The following is a 22008-nucleotide window of genomic DNA, read 5'->3' as shown; positions in this document are numbered from 1 at the left end:
GAGAGTTGATCTTACCTAGACTACTAAGGACATTTCCCAAATCCTTTCTGAAATGCATTCTTCTCAATTGTAGATCGGCTGTTAGACACGCAGCAGACTTTGCAGATCTCATCCTGACCTCTTGATCCTGACGGAAACTTATCTAAATGTGCCTTCTGCACCTAATCTCGACATTCTAGTCCCTTCAAGTTATATCACCAGACTAGATAGACCCATCAAACTAGGTGGTGGCATCACTTGTATTCACAGTAACAGCCTTGCAGTTAAACAGATATAGTCCCCTGCTCTTTCATCATGTGAATATCTATCTCTTGTGATTGCCTGCAATAGCAACCCCCTCTGCAAATTGCACACGTTCTATCATCCGTCTGGTGATAATCTCTCCTTCGTAGAACATATTATGGATATCATCAGAACAAGCACTGGTCAACATTGCACTCACATGTTCTTCGGGGACTTAAACCTCATTTATCGGCCTTAAATATTTTCTTACGGATCTTAACTTGATACAAATTTGTGATAGCCCCACACAAAACAAGGGGGAGATTCTTGATCTTATCATCTCAAAAAATAACTTTACCCAATTAAAATCTTTCATCCCCTGCAATTGGTCAGACCATCACCGTTTCGCGATCCTCATCACTATTCCCTTTTGAGCAACTACCACACAAGTACTCAAACCGAAAATTTGGAAAAGAAACAAGAAATATGAATCTCACCAACTGGCATCACTCAGTGATGGCATCCTAGTACCCCCTGAAAATATGGTAGACGTACAAGATCTCATGGACCACTATACTATCTCCATGAAGAATATGACTCGACTGCACCCTTACAACTAAAAAGACTATCCACAAAGGATTCGCAACCATGGTACAGTGACAGTCTCAATACCGAAAGACATAATTTTAGACTAGCTGAGCATCACTTGAACTCCTCAAACATCTAAGAACTCTTAGGAATACCTATCACATGATAATAATTGCACATGTTTTAATACAATCGTGTATTAGTTTGCTTTTTGTATGAAAATTGGTGTAGTTTTATTCTTGATACATGCCTGTGCACCCAGTACACTGGTGAACATTCATCAGCTTAGTCACATGTTTTAGAGGTTGGCTGCCTCTCACTGAGTAGCAAGCAACTTTGATTCAAATAGATATAGTTTTTTATTTTGGTACAATAGGAGTGCGCTGTCAATCTATTCATAAGAAATAGAAGAGCTCATGTAACCTGCCAGTCAAATCTAAGCAACATTGGTCATAATAGAGAGAAAGACTATTGCCTAAACTTGCTTTAAGTCATTCATGGAGGCACAAAAGATAGCAAGCAGACATTTCCACTCAGGCACCATTTTAAAAAGGCAGCTGGCTGAGAATATTTGTCCTCAAACTGGAGGTGTAGGATACAATTATGCCCACATTTCTAACAGCATCAATTTCAAAGGCAGTCAACCTTTAGCACCGCAGAGCGACTCAATGGCATCTTCTGGACAGCAAATGCAATCCTTTTGAACCAGAGTGAAAGTGAGTGGTCAGAGGTCAAAAGGATCAGGCCAAGCAAGACTTTTTAAACCAAAAATGATGTGTCTGAAATTGCCTCTGCTGCAATAGGAATCAATAGACAAAATACATTCCCCTGATTTCTCGTCTCCCACTTCCCCAAACAAATCTCCCACTGTCCTGTTCTAAAATGTTAACCTGTATGACTTTACCCCCCTCCCCCCAAAGAAAGACTTAACCTTACGACCGCATATGGGTCTGAGTCAGCTAAACACATTTTTTAAAGATGCTAAAATTAAAGATGACAACACTTCAAGACGTAATTCCTATGCTGGATGAGGGAGACTTCATGGCAATAACCAACTTAAAGGATGTCTATTTCCATATCCCTCTGAACAGAAATCAATGGAAATATCTCAGGTTTGTCAATTGGGAAGCCCATTCCAGGTTCAAAGTGTTACCCTTTGTGATAAAATCAGCACCAAGAATGTTCACAAAATGTCTAGCATTAGTCATAGCATGCCCGAGGCACTGTGGCCCGAGGCACCATACGTCTCTACCTAGGCAACTGGCTGGTATGGACAAACTTGCCCATAAAATGCCAAGACAGGGTAAATCAGGTGATAAAAAAACTGTTCAGATTAGGCTTCTCAATCAGTTGGGAGAAATAATTTCTCAGTGCTGTCCAGAAGAAAACGTTCCTATGAGTGAACCTGGAATCGCTAAAGGTCGAGGTAATCCCAATGTTAAAGAGGAAGCTGGTAATGGATGAACATGTTCACCTTTGGCGGACTTTATAGTCTTTGACAGTGAGAGTCCTTATGAAGATGTTAGGGATGAATGTGTCTTACATAGCCTTTCGTCATAAATGGAGCACACACCGCTAGCCCCTCCTCCAGATCGCCCCTCGGGACTCTGGTACTTGCAGTTCTTCAGTGGATCACCCAGGTGGGTGCAAGTCGGTACTTGTAGGACTGATGAATCTCTAGACCCGATACATGTCCCGGGTTTTAGGATATCGCCCGAGACATGTTTCGGGTTTCGGGATGACTTCCCTCATCAGTAGAGAAAGATTGTTTAGGGGTGGAAGAGAAGGCCTCCACACAACAGTCAAAGGCTTCAATGCCAGAACCGGCACGCAGGTGCGTCTTCCAAGAGCCCGTCGGCCCAAAGCTCAAGGGAGCCGTATTGTGTTTCGTCATAAATGGAGCGCACACCGCTAGCCCCTCCTCCGGATCGCCCCTCGGGACTCTGGTACTTGCAGTTCTTCAGTGGATCACCCAGGTGGGTGCAAGTCGGTACTTGTAGGACTGATGAATCTCTAGACCCGATACATGTCCCGGGTTTTAGGATATCGCCCGAGACATGTCTTGGGTTTCGGGATGACTTTCCTCATCAGTAGAGAAAGATTATTTAGGGGTGGAAGAGAAGGCCGCCACACAACAGTCAAAGGCTTCGATGCCAGAACCGGCACGCAGGTGCGTCTTCCAAGAGCCCGTCGGCCCAAAGCTCAAGGGAGCTGTATTGTGTTTCGTCATAAATGGAGCGCACACCGCTAGCCCCTCCTCCGGATCGCCTCTCGGGACTCTGGTACTTGCAGTTCTTCAGTGGATCACCCAGGTGGGTGCAAGTCGGTACTTGTAGGACTGATGAATCTCTAGACCCGATACATGTCCCGGGTTTTAGGATATCGCCTGAGACATGTCTCGGGTTTCGGGATGACTTCCCTCATCAGTAGAGAAAGATTGTTTAGGGGTGGAAGAGAAGGCCGCCACACAACAGTCAAAGGCTTAAGAGGAATCTGGACCTACGAATATTTACGGCAGCCCATGCAGCAACCCTGTGCACACGCCTAATCCCTGCTGATGAGCGTTAATGAACGCGAAACACGTGCCCAGGGATGGCAAGCACACCAAGTGAATACCTAGAAGACTCAAGACCTGGGTAGAAGCGCACCCGCTGATACCGACCACATCGACCATCATGCTCCGGGGTCACACGCTGATGGGACGAGCAGTGTGGGACCTCATTCGGACATACTATTTATACAGGCTCCCTTGAGCCGGTGGAGGTGACGACCTCAAGATAACTCACCTGCGCGCCTTAAGAGGTATCTGGACCTACGAATATTTTCGGCAGCCCATGCAGCAACCCCGTGCACACGCCTAATCCCTGCTGATGAGCGTTAATGAACGCGAAACACGTGTCCAGGAATGGCAAGCACACCAAGTGAATACCTAGAAGACTCAAGACCTGGGTAGAAGCGCACCCGCTGATAACGACCACATCAACCATCATGCTCCGGGGTCACACGCTGATGGGACGAGCAGTGTGCGACCTCATTCGGACATAGTGTCTTACATAGCCCTCGTACCCTCTGCCAGGTTACTTATGAGACCAGTACAGGAGTGGCTCTCAAATCAATGGCGTCAGGGGGTTAGGACGATCTAGAGGGTGTTAGAAGCAAACAAAGGCAGAAGTTGTGGCAGTGCAAGATAAAGAACATGAGAAAGGATTTGGACAGAAGCATTGCACTAGGGGTGGTGTGCTCACTTAGTGACTCTGAGAAACAGAGCGTCCGCGCAGCGGGCGCGCGCAGCGGGCGCGCGCAGCGGGAGCACCGATTGAGCGCCAAAGGTAAGCCCGTCTGCGCCCGTCCGCGCCTGGACCGCGCCCAGTGCCAGGACCTCTGGACCCCGCAGACCCCAGCCCACCCGCCGGACATACGACGCCGCCACCCTCAACGCACTCCACGACGGCCGATTCCCGGGCTGCTACCGAGCCATCCCGAGACGCACCCACGGACCCTTCTGCTGCAACTCCTGCAAGTTCACCTGCATCCGGACCTGCACTACACCAGCACCGACCAAGACCAAGACGAGCAACAGCAGCAGCCACCTGAAATGCATCCTGCTCAACACCCGCTCCGTCCACAGGCACGCCATCGAGATCTGGAACCTGCTCGACACCACAGCTCCAGACGTCGCCTTCTTCACGGAAACCTGGATGAACGCCTCTTCAGCGCCCGACATCGCCATCGCCATCCCAGACGGCTACAAGATCATCCGAAGGGACCGCATCAACCACACCGGAGGAGGCATCGCCATCCTCCACAGGAACACCATCCGCATCACGACCAACACCGACGACACCCTCGCACCAGCCTAGCACCTGCACTTCCAGGTCCACATCAACCCCAAGACCACCCTCAGAGGCACCCTCATCTACAGACCCCCGGGACCACGCACACAATTCAGCGAAGACATCGCCGACTTCATCAGCCCGCACGCCCTCTGCTCCGCTGACTACATCCTCCTCTGGGACCTCAACTTCCACCTGGAGAACATCAACGACCGCAACACCACCACCCTGCTGGACAACCTCGCAAACCTGGGACTCAAGCAGCTGGTCACCACCCCCACCCACTACGCCGGACACACACTCGACCCCGTCTTCTCATCCAGCAAGGACATCGCCTTCAGCCACGCCACCGGACTCCACTGGACGGACCACAGCTGCGTCCACTTCAGCTTTGGAAGGACCACGATCCACCACCACCAGCAACAGGTTGCACGCAGAAGCTGGAACAAGATCACATCCGACCAGCTCGCGACCTCCCTGAGCATGAACCCTCCCACCAGCACAACAAACCCAAGCCAGGCAGCCACCAACCTCACCAAGTGGATCAGCGACTGCGCAGACGACCTCGCCCCCCTGAGGACCCCGCCTAGCAGACCTGGCAGCAAGAAAGCCCCATGGTTCACCGACGAACTCAAGAGCTCCAAGAAGAACTGCCGAGCCCTTGAGAGAACCTGGCGCAGAGACCCAACTCCGGACAACATGGCTGCCCTCAAGCTCGCCACCCGAAAGCACCACCAACTCATCCACGCCACCAGAAAACCGCATTCAAGGAATGACTGGACAACAACGCACACAACAGCAAGGAACTCTTCAACATCGTCAAAGAGCTCTCCATCTGTCAAGGATCCCCCTCGAGAGAGGAGGTAGTTCGTCCACAGGAGCAAAGATGAATGTCCCACACACTTCCAGACAACAACTACCACAGCGAGAAGGTATAACTTCGCTAACAGGCAGCTGCTACCTAAAAGTGTGGGGGGAATTTTCCCAGGGAGTATACCACTCTCCCCCAGCAAGGTGGCGTAGCTGCAGTCTTGATGGCAGGAGACTGGAAAATAAATAGACAACAATACTAACCTCACCAGTACTTTACAAGGCTGATACACAAGTGTTCAACATAACATTCCACTTACCACATAGGTGAGTATCAGGGCTTTAAGCTAGAAGTCCAGGCAAGAACCAGGAGATACAGCAGAGAATCTGGAGGACAACTAGCAAGGATATCTCCAAGGTAGAATGCACCCATGCCCGTTCTACTCATAAACTTAAGACGGAGCAGGACTGGGCGCCACAAGTGCAGCTGATGACAATAGTATCACTTATAAAGCTAAAGACAAAGTGATACAGATATTCCCACTCCAGCGCATAAACTTAAGACAGCGTGGAGCGAATAACAAACATATAACACAGACAATTCCTTCCTCCGACTCATAAACTTAAGACAAAGTGGAGAAAGGAAACAAACAACATGAAACGCGGACAATAGACACACCCCGTCTGAATAGGTACTGAAGATCAGAACGGAGTGGGCGTAACTACAACAAGACGTGATAGCCAAAATACGCTCCACTCGTAAGCTAAGGACGGAGTGAAGCGCAATTCACAAAACATACACAAAACCCCTTCGATCACAAAAATGACCGCGGAGTCAACACACTGTGAAGGATTTGCCCGCTAGGACATTGACACTACAGAGGAGAGAAGGGAAGGCGGGGTATCCAGGCGGAAGGGGACGCAAGGAACCGGGGAAGGGCGTGCCGAGACGAGGAAGGGCAAAGGAACAGGGCGGAAGGCAAAACAACAGGCAGGACACAGATCCAAAACAGAAAAATACCGTGACCCAAAGGTGGAAATGTCAGGAACTGGAAAAGAGCACAAACGGGATCAAGAGAATTCAGCAGGAGCTCTAAACACTACGGGAACCTCACGGAGCAGAACGCTGAGTAGAGGGGGCGTGGTCACTAACCAAACAGTAAGCCAAGCACTGATTCGTGGGTGAGATTCCTCTTTAACCTGCCTAGGGAGCGTCACAAAACACCATACCTTACACAGTAAGAGGCTTTAGGGAAAGGAGCAAAAGTCTTGCAGGAACACAAGAGGGTTTCTACACTTGCGCATTCTACGCCCTGTGGAATTCATATTGAACACTTATGATTGGGGTCTAATTCGACCACCCCTAACACCAACCCCAACGCCGGAAACAACGACGTCACCCCTTCGCAAGACCTCTGCAACTCCCTCGCCTCCTACTTCCATGACAAGATCGCGGACATACACAACAGCTTCAGCACTCAACCGACGCACGCCACGACCGAACCTCCGCCCCCCACCACCACGCTCCGCGCCTGGACTCCGATCAGCACCGAAGACACCGTCCGGACGATGAACTCCATCCATTCCGGATCTCCGACCGACCCCTGCCCTCACCACGTCTTCAACAAGGCCGACGCTGTCATCGCACCCCACCTGCGGGACATCATCAACACCTCCTTCGACACCGCTACCTTCCCGGAGAGCTGGAAGCATGCCGAACTCAGCGCCCTACTCAAGAAGCCATCAGCCGACCCCACCGACCTCAAGAACTACCGCCCCATCTCGCTGCTCCCGTTTCCTGCAAAAGTCATCAGGAAGACCGTCAACAAGCAGCTGGCCGCCTTCCTCGAGACGAACGGATCCCTCGACCCCTCGCAGTCTGGCTTCCGGGCCAACCACAGCACCAAGACCGCCCTGATCGCAGCCACCGATGACATCCGAGCTCTTCTCGACAACGGAGAAACAGCGGCCCTCATCCTCCTAGACCTCTCCGCGGCCTTCGACACTGTCTGCCACCGTACCCTAGTACAGCGCCTCAGCAACGTCGGAGTCCAGGAGAAGGCACTGGAGTGGATCATCTCCTTCCTCGCCGGAAGGACACAGAGAGTCCGCCTCCCTCCGTTCAGATCTGAAGCCACCGAAGTCATCTGCGGCGTCCCTCAAGGCTCCTCGCTCAGTCCAACCCTCTTCAACGTCTACATGAGCCCCCTCGCAGACATCGCACGCCAGCACAACCTCCACATCATCTCCTACGCCGACGACACCCAGCTGATCCTCTCCCTCACCAACGACCCCGCCACCGCCAGAGCCAACCTACACGAAGGGATGAAAGAGGTAGCCGAATGGATGAAGAACAGCCGCCTGAAACTGAACTCGGACAAGACGGAAGTCCTCATCCTGGGATCCTCACCCTCCGCCTGGGACGACTCCTGGTGGCCCCCCGCCCTAGGCAGCGCACCCAAACCAACAGACCACGCTCGCAACCTGGGCTTCATCCTGGACTCCTCCCTCTCCATGACCAGACAAGTCAACGCCGTCTCCTCGTCGTGCTTCAACATCCTGCGCATGCTACGTATGATCTTCCGGTGGTTCCCCACCGAGACCAGGAAGACGGTCACCCAGGCCCTCGTCACCAGCCGTCTGGACTACGGCAACTCCCTCTACCCCGGAACCACCGCCAAACTCCAGAAGAGACTCCAGCGGATCCAGAACGCCTCCGCACGACTCATCCTGGACATCCCCCGTCGCAGCCACATCTCCGGACACCTGAGAGACCTGCACTGGCTCCCGGTCAACAAGAGAATCACCTTCCGACTCCTCACCCACGCACACAAAGCCCTACACAACCAAGGCCCAGGATACCTCAACAGCCGCCTCAACTTCTACGCTACCAAACGCCAGCTTCGATCGACCGGCCACGCCCTCGCCGCCGTCCCCCGCATCCGAAGAGCCACCACAGGGGGACGGTCCTTCTCCTACCTCGCCGCCAAGACATGGAACTCCCTCCCGACCCACCTCCGCCTGACCCAGGACCACCTCGCCTTCAGGAAGCAACTCAAGACCTGGCTGTTCGAGCAGTAGCGGATCCCCCTCCCCTAGCGCCTTGAGACCCTCTGGGTGAGTAGTGCGCTATATAAATGCTTTGATTGATTGATGATGGACACAGAAAAGGGCAAATAAGCACATAGATTTGTTGGAACTCAAGCTAGTGTTTGTGGCACTAAAAGCTTTTCATAAACAACTAATGTGAAAGGTAGTGCAAATACAAACAGTTGTGTTTTATCTCAACAAACTGGGAAGCACAAAATCATATGTACTATCAAAGGTAACACAGGACATCCAGACATGGACAGTCGATTCATGGGCATGGATCTTTGCATATGCTTTTTCACCATATCCCATAATTGGTCAGCAAATGCCACAGAGGGCATGCCAAAATGGTTCTCGGACCTGACAGTGGAATTTGTCGATGACAAAAAAAATACCACAGTTCCACGATTCACCAACACTACATATGGGAAGTTTGCTACCCTGAACCGGAAAGCTTCAACCTAGCTGCCTGGCTCCTGAAGAATGATATTTTGGGCATTTGGGGATACCACAAAGACACCTGAAGGTAATTGTGGCTACAAGGAAACTTAATGTTATTAAGAGCTAAGCAGCCAAATTAATTGAATTTGTCAAACGGTGCAAAAAGTCGAATGTCCTAAACTTTATACAGGGGATGCAACAATCAGGTATAAAGTGCTCCTGCTCACTCCATAACTTTGTCTGCTCTATACTGGTACATCCACCCGCTATAGTCTCATTCACCAAGGATATATCCAAAATATTTTTCACTTCCCCATAAGAGGTAAAAAGAATTGCCCACAGCGCTCTATTCCCTCTCCCATGTGCAGTCTCAACTTGGTTCAAGAGCAACTCATTAAGTAGCCCTTTCAGTGGATGCATGCAGTAAAGCTAAAGCATCCTACAATAAAACTGCTTTCTTTGTTGCATTTACTTTGCTTATAAGGGTTAGTGAACTATAGACACTATCTGTTCAAGAGCAAATGTATGGATATACAAGACCAGAGTTGTTATGAAACAAACCCTCAATTCACTCCTAAGGTGGTCTCTCACTTCCATGTCGCTCAGGCTGTACAAACCCTAGCCTTTTTTCAAAGGATTGCTAGTATCAAAAGGCATGGTAGCGAGGTGAGTATTGCAAACAATCTAAATATGCTCTAATGTGGCTGAGGAAAGAATAAAGCTTAGGCCATTACACCCATTCTAAGAAAGAAATGTGCATCACTAGCCTTTTTATTAGAACGTCTCTGTTAACAGCATCTGTAGGTCAGCAACTTGGTCATCAGCACACACTTTTACTATTCATTATTGTGTGGATATTTAAGCAAAGGAGGAGTCGGAAGTGAGACAGATGGTTTAAAGCACATGTTTGCAAGTTCGTATCCTTCATGCCCTCCCTCTTCAGCCGATAAAATCGCTACATAATTGATGCACGGCATGTGGATTTAGAAGATATCTATGCAAAGCCGTTATTTACCTGTAACAATAGTTTTGCAGCTTCGAGCTATTCTAGATTCAGATGGGAGCCACTTGCATCCCCAGTGAAGGCAGGAAGTTTACAGAAGAATGCCAGGTTTTTCAAAGAAATATGTGTACTAGGGCATGACCCTCAATGTTATGGGGTTCGATAAGATTCCGCCTCTGGTCGACACCACAGGGGAAAAAGCAAATCCTATGAGTCCAACCACCAGACAGCATTTACAAGTACTCAAAGATGCAAAACTATTGTTCTAGGTAGGTAATGTGTTTCTTTGTCCACCCGAATCTTCATCTCCCTAATTCCAGGAAGTTGTGATTTATTCCCTGCACTGTTGATGTCCCTTTCCATGGACAGCCAATTCTTAGGCTGTAATTTCCCATTTGTTGACCCCTTTTGTGACCCTTGTTCTGCTTTTTCCAAGTCTTTTTGAGCCTGCATCACCAGAATCTTTCTAGGATCATCTGGTCACTGTCACACAGTGGTCCTATCCATGGTCTGATCTTAAAACGTCACCCTTTCAGAATACGGTTCCAACTTTGCCCTGACCTTTGAATTAGTGTAAACGCCACTGTGGAGTGCTCTCACATTTCATGGCATTAAGAAACATAACAGCACCGCCTAAAATTGCATTTCAAATAATGTAACAAATGAGTGTTCAAATCAGCTCCACCATTATTTCTCATCTAACACTCTCCCCAACGCCACTCCTCCCATCCATGATAATTTAACAAAACATGTCTCTACACCGGCACTCTTTAAACTTGATGATATACTTAACTTCACTCTAGCCACCTGTTTGTAGTCCATTCCAATGCTAAGCATACCTTCTATCCAAGTGTCTTTTACTTTTGTTTATTCCAGTGATGTAGCACACAAGAAAACTTCACAGTCAAAAGACTCCTTTGCCACTCTAAACTTGTCAAAATGGCTTTACCGTAGTCCGGCCTCCTCCGACAAGATTACCTCATCCACACTTAGAAGAGCCATTCTTAACTGCTGCTCTTCTGCTTTTAACTGTCAGCTTCTCAGCTATCATCCCGTATCAGGGTGTAGACATCCGCTTTTTGACCAGTGACATCACTATATTTACTGACATTGAATTGCTAGCACTTGTCAAGAAGCTTGGGGTTCTCCCAGGAAGGATTTCTAGGACTTAGTTGTATAGAAAAATGAATCAATAGAATAAAACAGAGTGAATAGAAAGTAACACAAATTGGATGTCATGCAGAAATGCAAGAACAAAGTGAACTGCAGCAAACTGTGTGTACAGTTCTCAAATGGCATCTTGGGAACCTACAAAAGTTATCCCAAAGCCTTTGTTTTGAGGAAATTTGAATCATGTTGTAAAACAGACATCTTATTGGTTTTGTGATGCAGTCAACGTAACAGGTCACCACAGAACAGCAATATTCTCTAATAGTAAGCACAATCCCTGGATTGCAAGAAGAAAGTCAGTCCTTTATGCAAAGCAACCTTGATGTCTTAGTCCGTGAGTGTGCACACTGTGTTGATGTGCGTTAAACACAACGCATTTTTCTTAAATGCTGTCCCTGGTATGGGCAAACAGACCGTTAAACTTTAAGGCAGTTGAGACAAAGGGAAGAGTGAGGGAACTATCTATATTAGTGCCCCCAGAAGTATTTATCTAGTGTCTGGGTGATCATGCACAGTTGAACTAACTTCTGAATACTGGGTCTTTCTGACTGAAAATCGTTTTTGCGTAGTATGTTTGATCTCTGTGGTCGTTGGTCACTGCTGGGTTTGGGCTCTGAAAAACCTGATGAGTGGTTCCATCCACTCCCTGGCTGACATCTTTCCCCCTTTCTATCTATTCTGCTGCCTTTCCGCTCGCTGTGCTCAACCTTTTGATTCTGTGGTTCAGAGGAAAATACTCTGCAGTGGAGCACGTACTCCTGATAGGAAAGCTGTCAGTCTACAAATGTCGGTTTTCCAGACCCTCCCGTATCTGCCCTGTCAGATGATGTCACTCCTCCATAGTTGAATGTTTATCATAACTCATTTAATTGGGACTCAGACCATTGAAATACATTATCTTCATTAAACGTAGCACAGTTTTACAAGTTTGCTTTTGTGGGGAAAGAAAGTAGTTTAAATATTCATGTTAAGCATCTGATAACCTCCCAAACATTAATGGGTTACAGAAGCAAACAAAGGAGAGCATGTACTCCACTTTTTCCTCTGGATGTCTCTAGGGAACTTTTTTCCTGACATACCATCTTATTTGCAAGTACCATGCGACTTCTCCAGTGTGCCAGAGATCTCACATGGATGCCCACGTGGCCACAACCAGTCTGCGTGTGGGTGCCTTGGAAGTCTTAACACAGAGGCCTGTGCTGAGGTGTCTGTACAGCCTAATTCCGGGAGTCTCTCGAAGATGCCACTTCAAACGGGTCTGCCCTATGTTGCTTCAGTAGCATCACTTCATTACCAACCTAGCAACATTGCCCAAAGAAATCTCATAAGACTCCTGATACAACAGCTGAGACAGGTATACAAAAGGATACAAAGCACAATCAAAGATATGTGTTCGCAGATAACATGTGAATCCTTCTTTTAGAGTATGGTTCACCACAGCCTCTAAGAAGCTTGTGTTTCCCTAATCTAGGCAAGCAACATGCTAAGAAAAGAAAAGCATATTCTGTACCTTCAGTTTTTGGAAACGTAACATAGATGAAGGTTATTGTTAGAAATCTACAGAGCTGTAAAGACTTGTGCTTTGTTTTTACCACTAATTGATCAGGTATCAGAGATCTCCCAGTAGTGTAATGCAAAAGTATGGCCCCCTCTGCAGAACCTGATGAGGGGTCTTTGAATCTTCCATATCTCACAAATATTAATTGACTTTGGGCTGAAAGGGGGCCCCCTGAAGGTTTGCGTACACCTCTGAAAGTGGAGGGTGCCCATACGCCGATAGGGAACAGGGGCTTGTGTTAAGCTCGAAATACTCTTATCTCATTTGTCTGCCACACAGCAGGAACTGCCAAGGGATTTTTTGCTTTACTTATGACATTCCTCTTCTCTTGTTACTAGTACATTTGGTCACAAAGATGCCATGGTGCTTAGAGGTCCAACAGCAATGGGCCTGTTCTTTACTCTTCCAGCTTATGTCACATTTGGGCTCAGTTTCTCAATAAGCGTATCACTACCTTTGATCCTTTATTCATGAAAGATTTTGAGTGCCTTCAATGCAGGTTTAATTCCAAGTTCTGTTCATTGAGGCTCAGGTCATGCATATGCTCCCCATATTTATTTATGTCTTTATAATTTGTGAGACTATTGAGTGCTTGGTTGCTCAGGGCCATCGTCCGACTCAGTCTCGTGATCTGTTCATGTGTCTTGGACTGCAGAGCCCATGCCTTCAGCTATTGAGCCCTAGCTTAGCTCAAGAGGTCTAGATGGCAGATGCCCATCTGGGTGAAATAAATTAAAAATAAAATTTGTGCAAAAGTGCGTTACCGAGAAAGAACCTGGTAGCATAGTGCAATTTGCTGGCCTCCTGGAAGTAATATAGGGAAACAAAGAAGGCGGCAACAAATGTAGGAGTGGGCGTGCAACTTAATAGCGCTGAGTGGCAGGAATCAGAAGTGTAGTGAGCAAGAGAAGAGCTGGGGGAGGTATGTTGTAGAAATTTACTTTTTCCCCAACAATTTTTTTTTTAAATAAGAGGGAAGTAGAAGCAACAAGAGCTGGGGGTGAAGCAATGCCAGAGAGCGCAGGTGGCATATGAGGAGAAATTAACACAGGGTGATTGAGCAAGAAAAAGCATGCACTCACAAATAGTACTCGGAGATAAAGAAAAAAGTAGTTCCCTGAATGTAAGCAGTGCAATGATACAGGTCAATCAATCAAAAGTGTAAGAAATAAGCTATACCCTAGAGATGGGGTACATTCAAGAAGAGGAAAGAAAGCAAACAAATGAGATTGATAAGAAGGTTAACTAGTGATAAGCAATGGGTTGATCCAAACCCCACTGTTGAGCATTAGTATTGTTAACAATATGTCTTTTGACAACAGCCATCTGCAGATGTAAGTGAGGCCTAAAAACATGATACCCGAAGTGAGCCCTATTTCAATGCAGCTACACATTCCAAATCTACCCATTTCTTTACAGAACTTGCCTGCTGAGGGAGGAGACCCAACCTTCATTTAAATGTGCAACTCTAGGGCCTTTACGGTATTGGGGAGCATGCCTTGGTAAATTATCGCCAACATCAGGAGAAAAACACAAGTCGTGCTGTGTCTACAACCCAGATGTGATGTAGCTCTATAGCCATCTCAACCATATTATGGTGGCTCTTGCCTTTGAGTGACAAAAGACCACCTGGGAGCCACTCCAGACCTACTGAGCAATTCACCCGCACCTGTAGAACGCTGGCTCTGTATATGGTATGCCACTAGGTGGTTATACTAATAAAGTCCAGCGGTTCCTCAAACGTGTACAGGGCTCAAAGTAAAACCCAATGTGCTCTATTAGCTGTAGTGTGGTTGAACAGTCTTATGCCTAACACAGAGGAGTGTAAGACATTTATTGCACAACATTGACCAATAACCATGCCAAAATAATCAAAAATGTTCCTGGAGCAGTCCAGTGAAGCTGCCAAGTGCCACAGACCTACCTTTCCTTTCTCCAGAACTGGAGATTATCATCACCGTAGACTCTTTCCATTGTGGATACTTCCGAACTCTGAAAGTCTTTCTTTATCAATAGAAGGCAGGAAAGCCTTCATCTATGTAGACTGTAACACTGCTCTATTCCATGTAGACCGACAGGAGGCAGCTCTCTTATTGTAGCTTTGCGCTCCTCTTGGGGAATTCTGGCAGTGGTTGTTTGGATTTAAAGATCTTCCGGTCTGCCATCAGTTTCAAAAGGATTTGCAATACCCAGTGGACAGACTGAGCAGAATGATTCAAGCCTCCCACACTGAGAACAGTGACTAGAAATGATTTTTCTCTACTTCTAGTCTAGGTGACAGCCATCATTAGTTATATTCCTTCAGAGGTCGATGCAAAATACTTCGCCTGTGCCCCAGATTTGCAGAGCTACCTGAGAGGGTGTATTTTTTATATGCATTTGTGTCATTCTCAAGGCGATCAAGTGAGTACTATATGTGCCCTGGATTCTGGTGGTTCACTTTTGACCTTTAGAACTAGCTTATTGCCTCTTTCCCCTTGCATTTTACTTGTTTTCTCTTGTGCAGATCGATCTGATCTTTTCCATTGTCCTCTATTTCTGATTTTGGTTGCTATGTCCCTGAGCTCCTATTTTTGGGGCATCTTGAGTTGTCACACGAATGCATGAGATTCATTCAGACAGCAAGGAGACATAATTTGAGTAACTTGGCAGATTTATTATCTATCAATTTACACCTACCTGTTGCATCAGGTGTATCTCAAAAAATCGTATATTGCCGCTGTTAATGCTTGTAATGACTTTGACAAGGAATGTTTTGTTCCTTAGAATTCAGCACACAAGCAATATTTTGATGACCCACCCAATGTGGTAAGGTAGTTGAAGACCACCATCCTGTTTGGATTTTGAAGATAGTTTTCTCATTGTTGGCTCACAAAACTTTTGACCCATGGCCCCCAGACATTAAACTGGTGACATGAGGGGTTGTATTCTTTGTTGCAGTTGCTTCTTTCAGCCGTATATGTGAAATGTAGTTACTTTCCTCGTGTGACACTTATACTCTTTTCCACTTGGGCACTGTAGTCCTTAAAATGCATTCCTCCTATTGGGTAAAGGTGGACAAAGAAGATAGACCTATCAGTTTTTTGCCCAAACCCTGCTGCAAATACAGAAATATTCCTTATTACCCTGAAAATTAGGAGGTCTCTTAAATTATATATAATAGCTTTCAAATGTTTACTCTGATAGTCTTCCATAACGTTTGGTGACTCTAACACAAGCAAACCAGAATCTACACCCCATCACAAGCTGCGTCAACAGTTGCTTTTGGAAGCGTTCAACCAAGAGAATCCTTAGCCAGAATGTGTTTGTGCCCTCATAGCTTCTTTGGCCTTCCATTGCCCCATCATCTTCAAAGCAGCCACTTAGGTTACTTTTCATGCATTTTGCAAGTACTCTCTTCATATTAGATGATCATCAATCAAACCATCTTTAAAAAATGTTCAGGTAGACGCAGGATGTTCGTTTATTAATGTCTCATCCAAATCAGTATGTGTGTATAATTACAAATATTTTGCATGCCGGGAGGAAGTTTACAGGACATGAGAATAGCTGCAAGTCATTCACTGTAATAATTCTTTCACATGTAGTCCTTGAAACCGCTTCCCTCCATACTACAGACCTTCCAACACTGGTCATGAATCTTGTTACATAAAGTCGTAGAGAATAGGTATTGTGGTATGGATAATGGAACAGTCTCTGCATGCATGTGATGTATGCAACACATGTTCCCTCTTTTTGTGCTGGCACAAATGTACTCTGTTGTTTTCCCTGGACACGGGCATGCCTTCAGATTGTCTTGTGTATACCTACTAGTCAATTCTCAGAGTTGAGTAATTTTGTGAATCATTACTGGTCAGTGCTTATTTCTGGTAGCTAATGCGTTTTCTTTGATGGTTCAGTTTTTTACCAGGCATCTGCCCATTTGCTTATTCGTTACCTCCGAGATGTCACTAGGCAGGAAAAACATGCATTCATCCGTCTCGAGCTGGTCTTTGGTTATGGCATGCAAGATTTTTTTTCTTATATCATCACACATGACACATTTCAGAGTGAAGTGGCTCAAATCCTCCTTCAGACTGCAAAAGCAGTTGGCTGAAGGGCCTGGTCTCTTTTCTTTAAGGATTGTGCCTAGCGGGATAGCATCACTTCTTGTCTTGGGAAATGGCCTACTCTCTCTCAAGGATTTGTTACAACTATGAGATATGACTGTGCATGCTGTAAGCATCCAAAGCCAGAGAAGCTTCTTATTTTAAATTGCCTAAGGCTTCAGGTATTACCTTGTTGATGTTGGGTAACTTGATAAGTGATCTCATTAATTCTTCTTAAGGGTACATTGCACTAATTCAGATTGCTTAAATCCAGAAAGAGACCGAGCTATAGAACTTACCTCCCCCGGGACAAATTTAGATTTAGAATGCAAAAGATGTTCAGTCCAGGCTTTGTCGATGAGATCACTTCCATCTGACTCCCAGCGTTACAACCCGTTTTTAGTGGGTGGTATACAACTTCTAGGGTGGAGCTGCAGCCGATGTCTGATTCAAAAGCCATGGTCAGGAAACCAACAGGCAGCTTAAGCAGTGTCTTCCAAAACTTACTGTCATGGGAGTCATTCTCGGCTGTGTTGTCATCAAGGCCCTACAGTTACGCCCCATAGACTATTTTGCTTCCCACCTTAGCTTCGGCCACTAGATCTCTATAATGTGAGTAACAATGTTTTTGTTAGTGGGCAAGCCTAAGAATGGCATTTAGTGAGGCTTCAAAATTCTCAATGGCTTTTTTGATGTGTGTGTCTGATTTTGGGTTAGTGGTTAAGGTCATTCCCAACCTAAGAAAGGCATTGACTCCTAGTTATTCTCCCTAATTGTGAACTCTTTCTTGCTGTCGATTTTTCCTAAAGACCATTGCCTTTGTTTTTGGCCAGTTTATCCGAAGTCCATTTGCTGAATAGTGTTTTTCTATGGTTGTTAACAAGGCCTGAAGGCCTTTGGGGGGCCTAAGTTGCGGTAAAGATTGAATCATCAGGGTTGATTATAGCTTGGACCATGAACCTTCTGTGGCAGCCCCCGTTGATGGGGCTTTTAAGACTTCTTTGTACAAGTCATTTTTGTAGAGCAAGAATACTAATGGGACAAGTAGACAGCGCTGTTTGATTCAACTTGAGTTGTGGAACTGTTTACTATACCTAATTTTTGATACGGGGTGGGCATAAATCACAACGGATCTGATAGTTTATACTCTTTAAATGGGTTTGTTCAGCACTTGGCAACCCACGATCTGTCTCGCGATGCTTCAGAGTTGTATTAGCAGTCAGAGGACTGTGTGTTTAGTATTGCCCATTTGGCAACTTTTAGGAGTGCCAAGTGCACCCTGTAAATTTTCCTGGGTTATCCGTGTACAGCGTGAGCCATACAAAGAAAATCAATTACTATGTGATCTATTGTAATGGTTACAATTTTATACTGTGGAGTAAGACATAGAAGTCGTGGAGGTATAACTAACTAGACAACTTATGTTTTGAAACGAAATTGTTATATTGTTAATAATTACATTTTATTATTATTATTATACATTTTTCTTTTGTGCATGCTTGGCGCATATGTTAATTGTGGACAGTTACAGTTAGATTCAGCGTTTTTGGGAACAACTAAGACACAACTCTGGCACCAGGCACTGAGGAAAAAAAACTCAGCCAATGAACACGTACTCAGGCAGCTGGCGGCTGAGCTGAGGTCACAAGATCTGACCATTCCACCCCACCTTAGTTATACAATAAGAAAAAAAACCTCTTTGGAGGAACACGTTTTACTGTAGATAATGCTACATACTGAAACACTCATCAATGCCAAGAATCTAAGTTATATATATATATATATATATATATATTACTGCAATAGGAATTTGTTCTGAATAACTGTAAAAACATACAAAATGCTCGCAATGCCTTTTACCTAGTTAGTTTTTCTTTAAACCAGAATCATCAGAAAGCGAATAAAGAACAGTTTTTTTAATGTGATTTTTTTATTCCCACGTTTCTGCAGGGCCATCAACATATTGCCCAACCGGGTTATTGGCAGCGTGGGACAGCATCCAGGAGAGCCCATAGAACAGCTGGCTCGGTCCCCAAATGGGCGCTTCTTGGCCAGTTGTGCCCACGACCAACGAGTGAAGTTCTGGGATGTCACCCCTCTGAGTACCATGCTCGTGGATGACTACCGGAAACGCAAAAAGAGCCGTCAGTTGAAGGCATTAAGTCGCAAGGCCTTTGGAGGTGGTGAAGACTTCTTTGCTGACCTGAGAGAGGAATCGGTTGGCGAGAAGAGCCAGGAAGGCGAGGAAGGTGGCACAAGTGAGGAGGAGCAAAGTGAGAGTGAGGATAGCGGTAGCGACTGAACAGAGGTAGATGTGCCATAAGAGGGAACAGTTAGATGTGCTTGCAGGCCGGTGCCTCTGCAAAGCTGTAAGGCAACCTATCCCATGCGAGGCCTAACAGCCCTGAAAGATTGGTATGGCTTGGGCACAGTCTATCATTTTAGGTTGAAAAACCTGACTATACGGCAGCACTACCAGCTGTTCAGTTAATGGCCTCCCATAACGCGCGCAAGCCAGCCACCAGTCTCACTCAAGGAAATACAAGTGGGTTCTTCTCTGAGAAGTATGGGTGCTCTTCTGTGACAGCAGGTACCTTTGCTGTGAGGTTTGTTAAAGTGGGCTCCACTGCTTGATGCACATTCACCCCAAAAATGTGCAGGCCTTTCTTTTCAGTAAAGGAATAATGCAAAGAACCACCTTCATTGCATACTCTTCATGCTGTTGTCACACCTACCAACTGCTCTGCTTTTTACATGCACCTTCCTAATCCTTAGCCTACTTTTTCTAATTATTTTGTATTAGTGCTACCGGTCTAAAATATTTTGTTTTCAGGGCATCTCATGGAAAATCAAGAAATATCTCTAATTACCCCTTCATATCTGCTGCACTGATGTTTTTGATTGTTGGAAGATGGTTGGACATTAGACCCCTCTCCCACCCCAGCATCTCTAAACTGATGCAGACCTGTCCCTCATGTCCTGTTTACTCTGCCCAAGCTGGAGGAAACTATAGGAAAGGTGCCAACAGCCTCCATTTTATCACCTTCTCCCGCCCGTAACTAAAGCAGCTTTGGAGAGGGAGACAACAAGTACTGGAAATCCAACACAATGGCGGAGAGCACGAGTCAATATTTTCCTTTTATCAGCTCGTTTTATAATTTCTCAAGAACAAATAAATGGGACTCAAGATGGAGAAAGTCAAGGATTTGAAAGATGCCTTGTATTTTGTTTAGTTGCTGTGTTTACGTGTCTTTGAGCTGGTTGATAATATGTCCCTAGCTCACTCATTACTTTGACCCAAAATAAGGTGTAGTGGGGAGATGGAAGTCTGGATCACTCCAAAGTGTAATGCCATCACCTCTCCTGCCAAAAAAAAGAAGTGCAATTGTGAAGGTTTGATGAAACGTATTCTTGTTACTTGGATGAGCGAGGTAACATTTTAGCACTTCTAGGCAGTGCTTGTTTTTCCATCTGTTTGTAAAAAAATATATATATATTTTAAAACTGAGATTTTGGCTCTTTGTATGTTTCTAACTTCTTGTTGCCGTCTTTATGTGATTACATCATCCATGTTGATGCGATTTTGGGCGATTGGTGCTGCTTCGATGAGTTGCTGTGATAACCAGGGCAAAAGCATCCATGTAGCAGAAGGAAACATGGGTGTGCTTTTCCTCCATTGCACCATCCACTGCCAGGTCGCTCTGATTGTATTGTACTGTAATTGCATTTATATAGTGCTTACTACCCCTGATGATGTGTTGAAGTGCTTTTTCGGTGAGTAGCACGCTACTCCGGAACCCAAACAGGATTAGTGTTGAATTAGTACAGGGAAATGTTAAGTTAATTTGAGCGGTGGAAATGTTAATGTGTTATTTGGATTGAAAAGGATAGTGGAGAGATAGAAGAGGGAACGATTTGCATTTTTTCTAGAGCTTGCTACCCCTGATGAGGAGTTGAAGTGCTTTTCGGCAGGTAGCACGCTACTTCAGAACCCAAACAGGAATACTGGGGAAATGAGTATAAGAGAATATGAAATTAATTTGAGCGGTGGACATGCACGTTTGTCATTTGTATCGAAAAATGATAGTAGAGGGATAGAAGAGGGAAGGGTTTGCCTTTACATAGCACTTGCTACTCCTGATGAGGTGTCAAAGTGCTTTTCTATGGGTAGCAATGTAATCCAGAACCCAAACAGGATTAGTGGGGACTTAGTATAGTGAAATATAAAATTAATTTGAGTGGTGGACATGTTAGTCAGTTCTTTGGATAGAAAAGGATAGTGGATGGATAGAAGAGGGAAGGATTTAGAATGTATTGTGTGGAGCTTATAGCAGTAGGTGGAGGTTTGGCATGAGTAAATAGGAGGTGGAGAGGGGAAGGTTTAAAAAGGCTTGTTTGGGAGATCTGAATAGTAAAAGAGATATGAGACGATGTACGGCGGTGTAAAGGAGAGCAGAGTCTAGAAAGGCTTATTTTGGGTATTGTATTAGTAGAATGGGTTTGGGATGATTTGCGAGTGGAGGTCGAGGATATATTGAGCGAGGTATAGAGTGAGAAATAGGTGAGAGTCTTGAAAGGGTTATTTTGGAGATCATAGTAGTAGAATGGGGTTTGGGATGAGTGAGAGAGTGGAGGTAGAGGATATATTGTGAGAGGTATAGTGTGAGAAATGGGGTAGTGCATTGGAGATGCTGAATTAGAAGCAAAGTATTAAATATATAGATACATCAGTCCATGGAAGGTATATTTGTATAACGAAGGTAATGTATGTTGATTTAAATTGTATTTAATAAACTCAGACTTTCAAGCGCTGCTGTATTTAAAGTTAATTTATTTGTTGTTATTTAAAGTCTAATTCAACAGTGAAGCAATTTTAGATAGTTATGATATGATAAAGTATTTACTTATTCATTCATTCACCTATATACATGTTAAACATAGAATATAACCATATGTAATATGTACATTTTTTTTAAGCAGAACTAATGAATACATATTTAAAAACATATTTATTATACACGTTTATACAAAACAATATAGTCCAAATAAATAGTTACATACAGAGGGATATGCTGTATATTTAATTTTGAGTATGGTGGTTATGTGGAAAAGAGCCCACTCTTGAGTAGTCTTCTGAACATAAGGTAGTTATCGGTGGATCTTATGTTTGGGGGTAGAGAGTGTCATAGTTTGGCTGCTTGAACT

At 45.4% G+C, this 22008-nt stretch overlaps 1 protein-coding gene across 1 annotated transcript in view; it reads left to right on the top strand.

Annotated features, from left to right (window-relative positions):
- The window catches only part of WDR55 (WD repeat domain 55), a 266386-nt gene extending 246075 nt beyond the window's left edge, over positions 1-20311 (top strand). Inside the window, exon 9 of the mRNA XM_086931380.1 lies at positions 18754-20311. Coding sequence (XP_086787506.1) covers positions 18754-19105 — 352 coding nt within the window. The 3' untranslated portion in view covers positions 19106-20311. The remainder of the gene's footprint in view (positions 1-18753) is intronic.
- The last annotated feature ends 1697 nt before the right edge of the window (positions 20312-22008 follow it).

The sequence above is a fragment of the Lissotriton vulgaris genome, chromosome 7 (genome assembly GCF_964263255.1).
Source record: "Lissotriton vulgaris chromosome 7, aLisVul1.2, whole genome shotgun sequence".
NCBI lineage: Eukaryota > Metazoa > Chordata > Amphibia > Caudata > Salamandridae > Lissotriton > Lissotriton vulgaris.
This window is presented reverse-complemented; position numbering and strand designations above follow the sequence as displayed.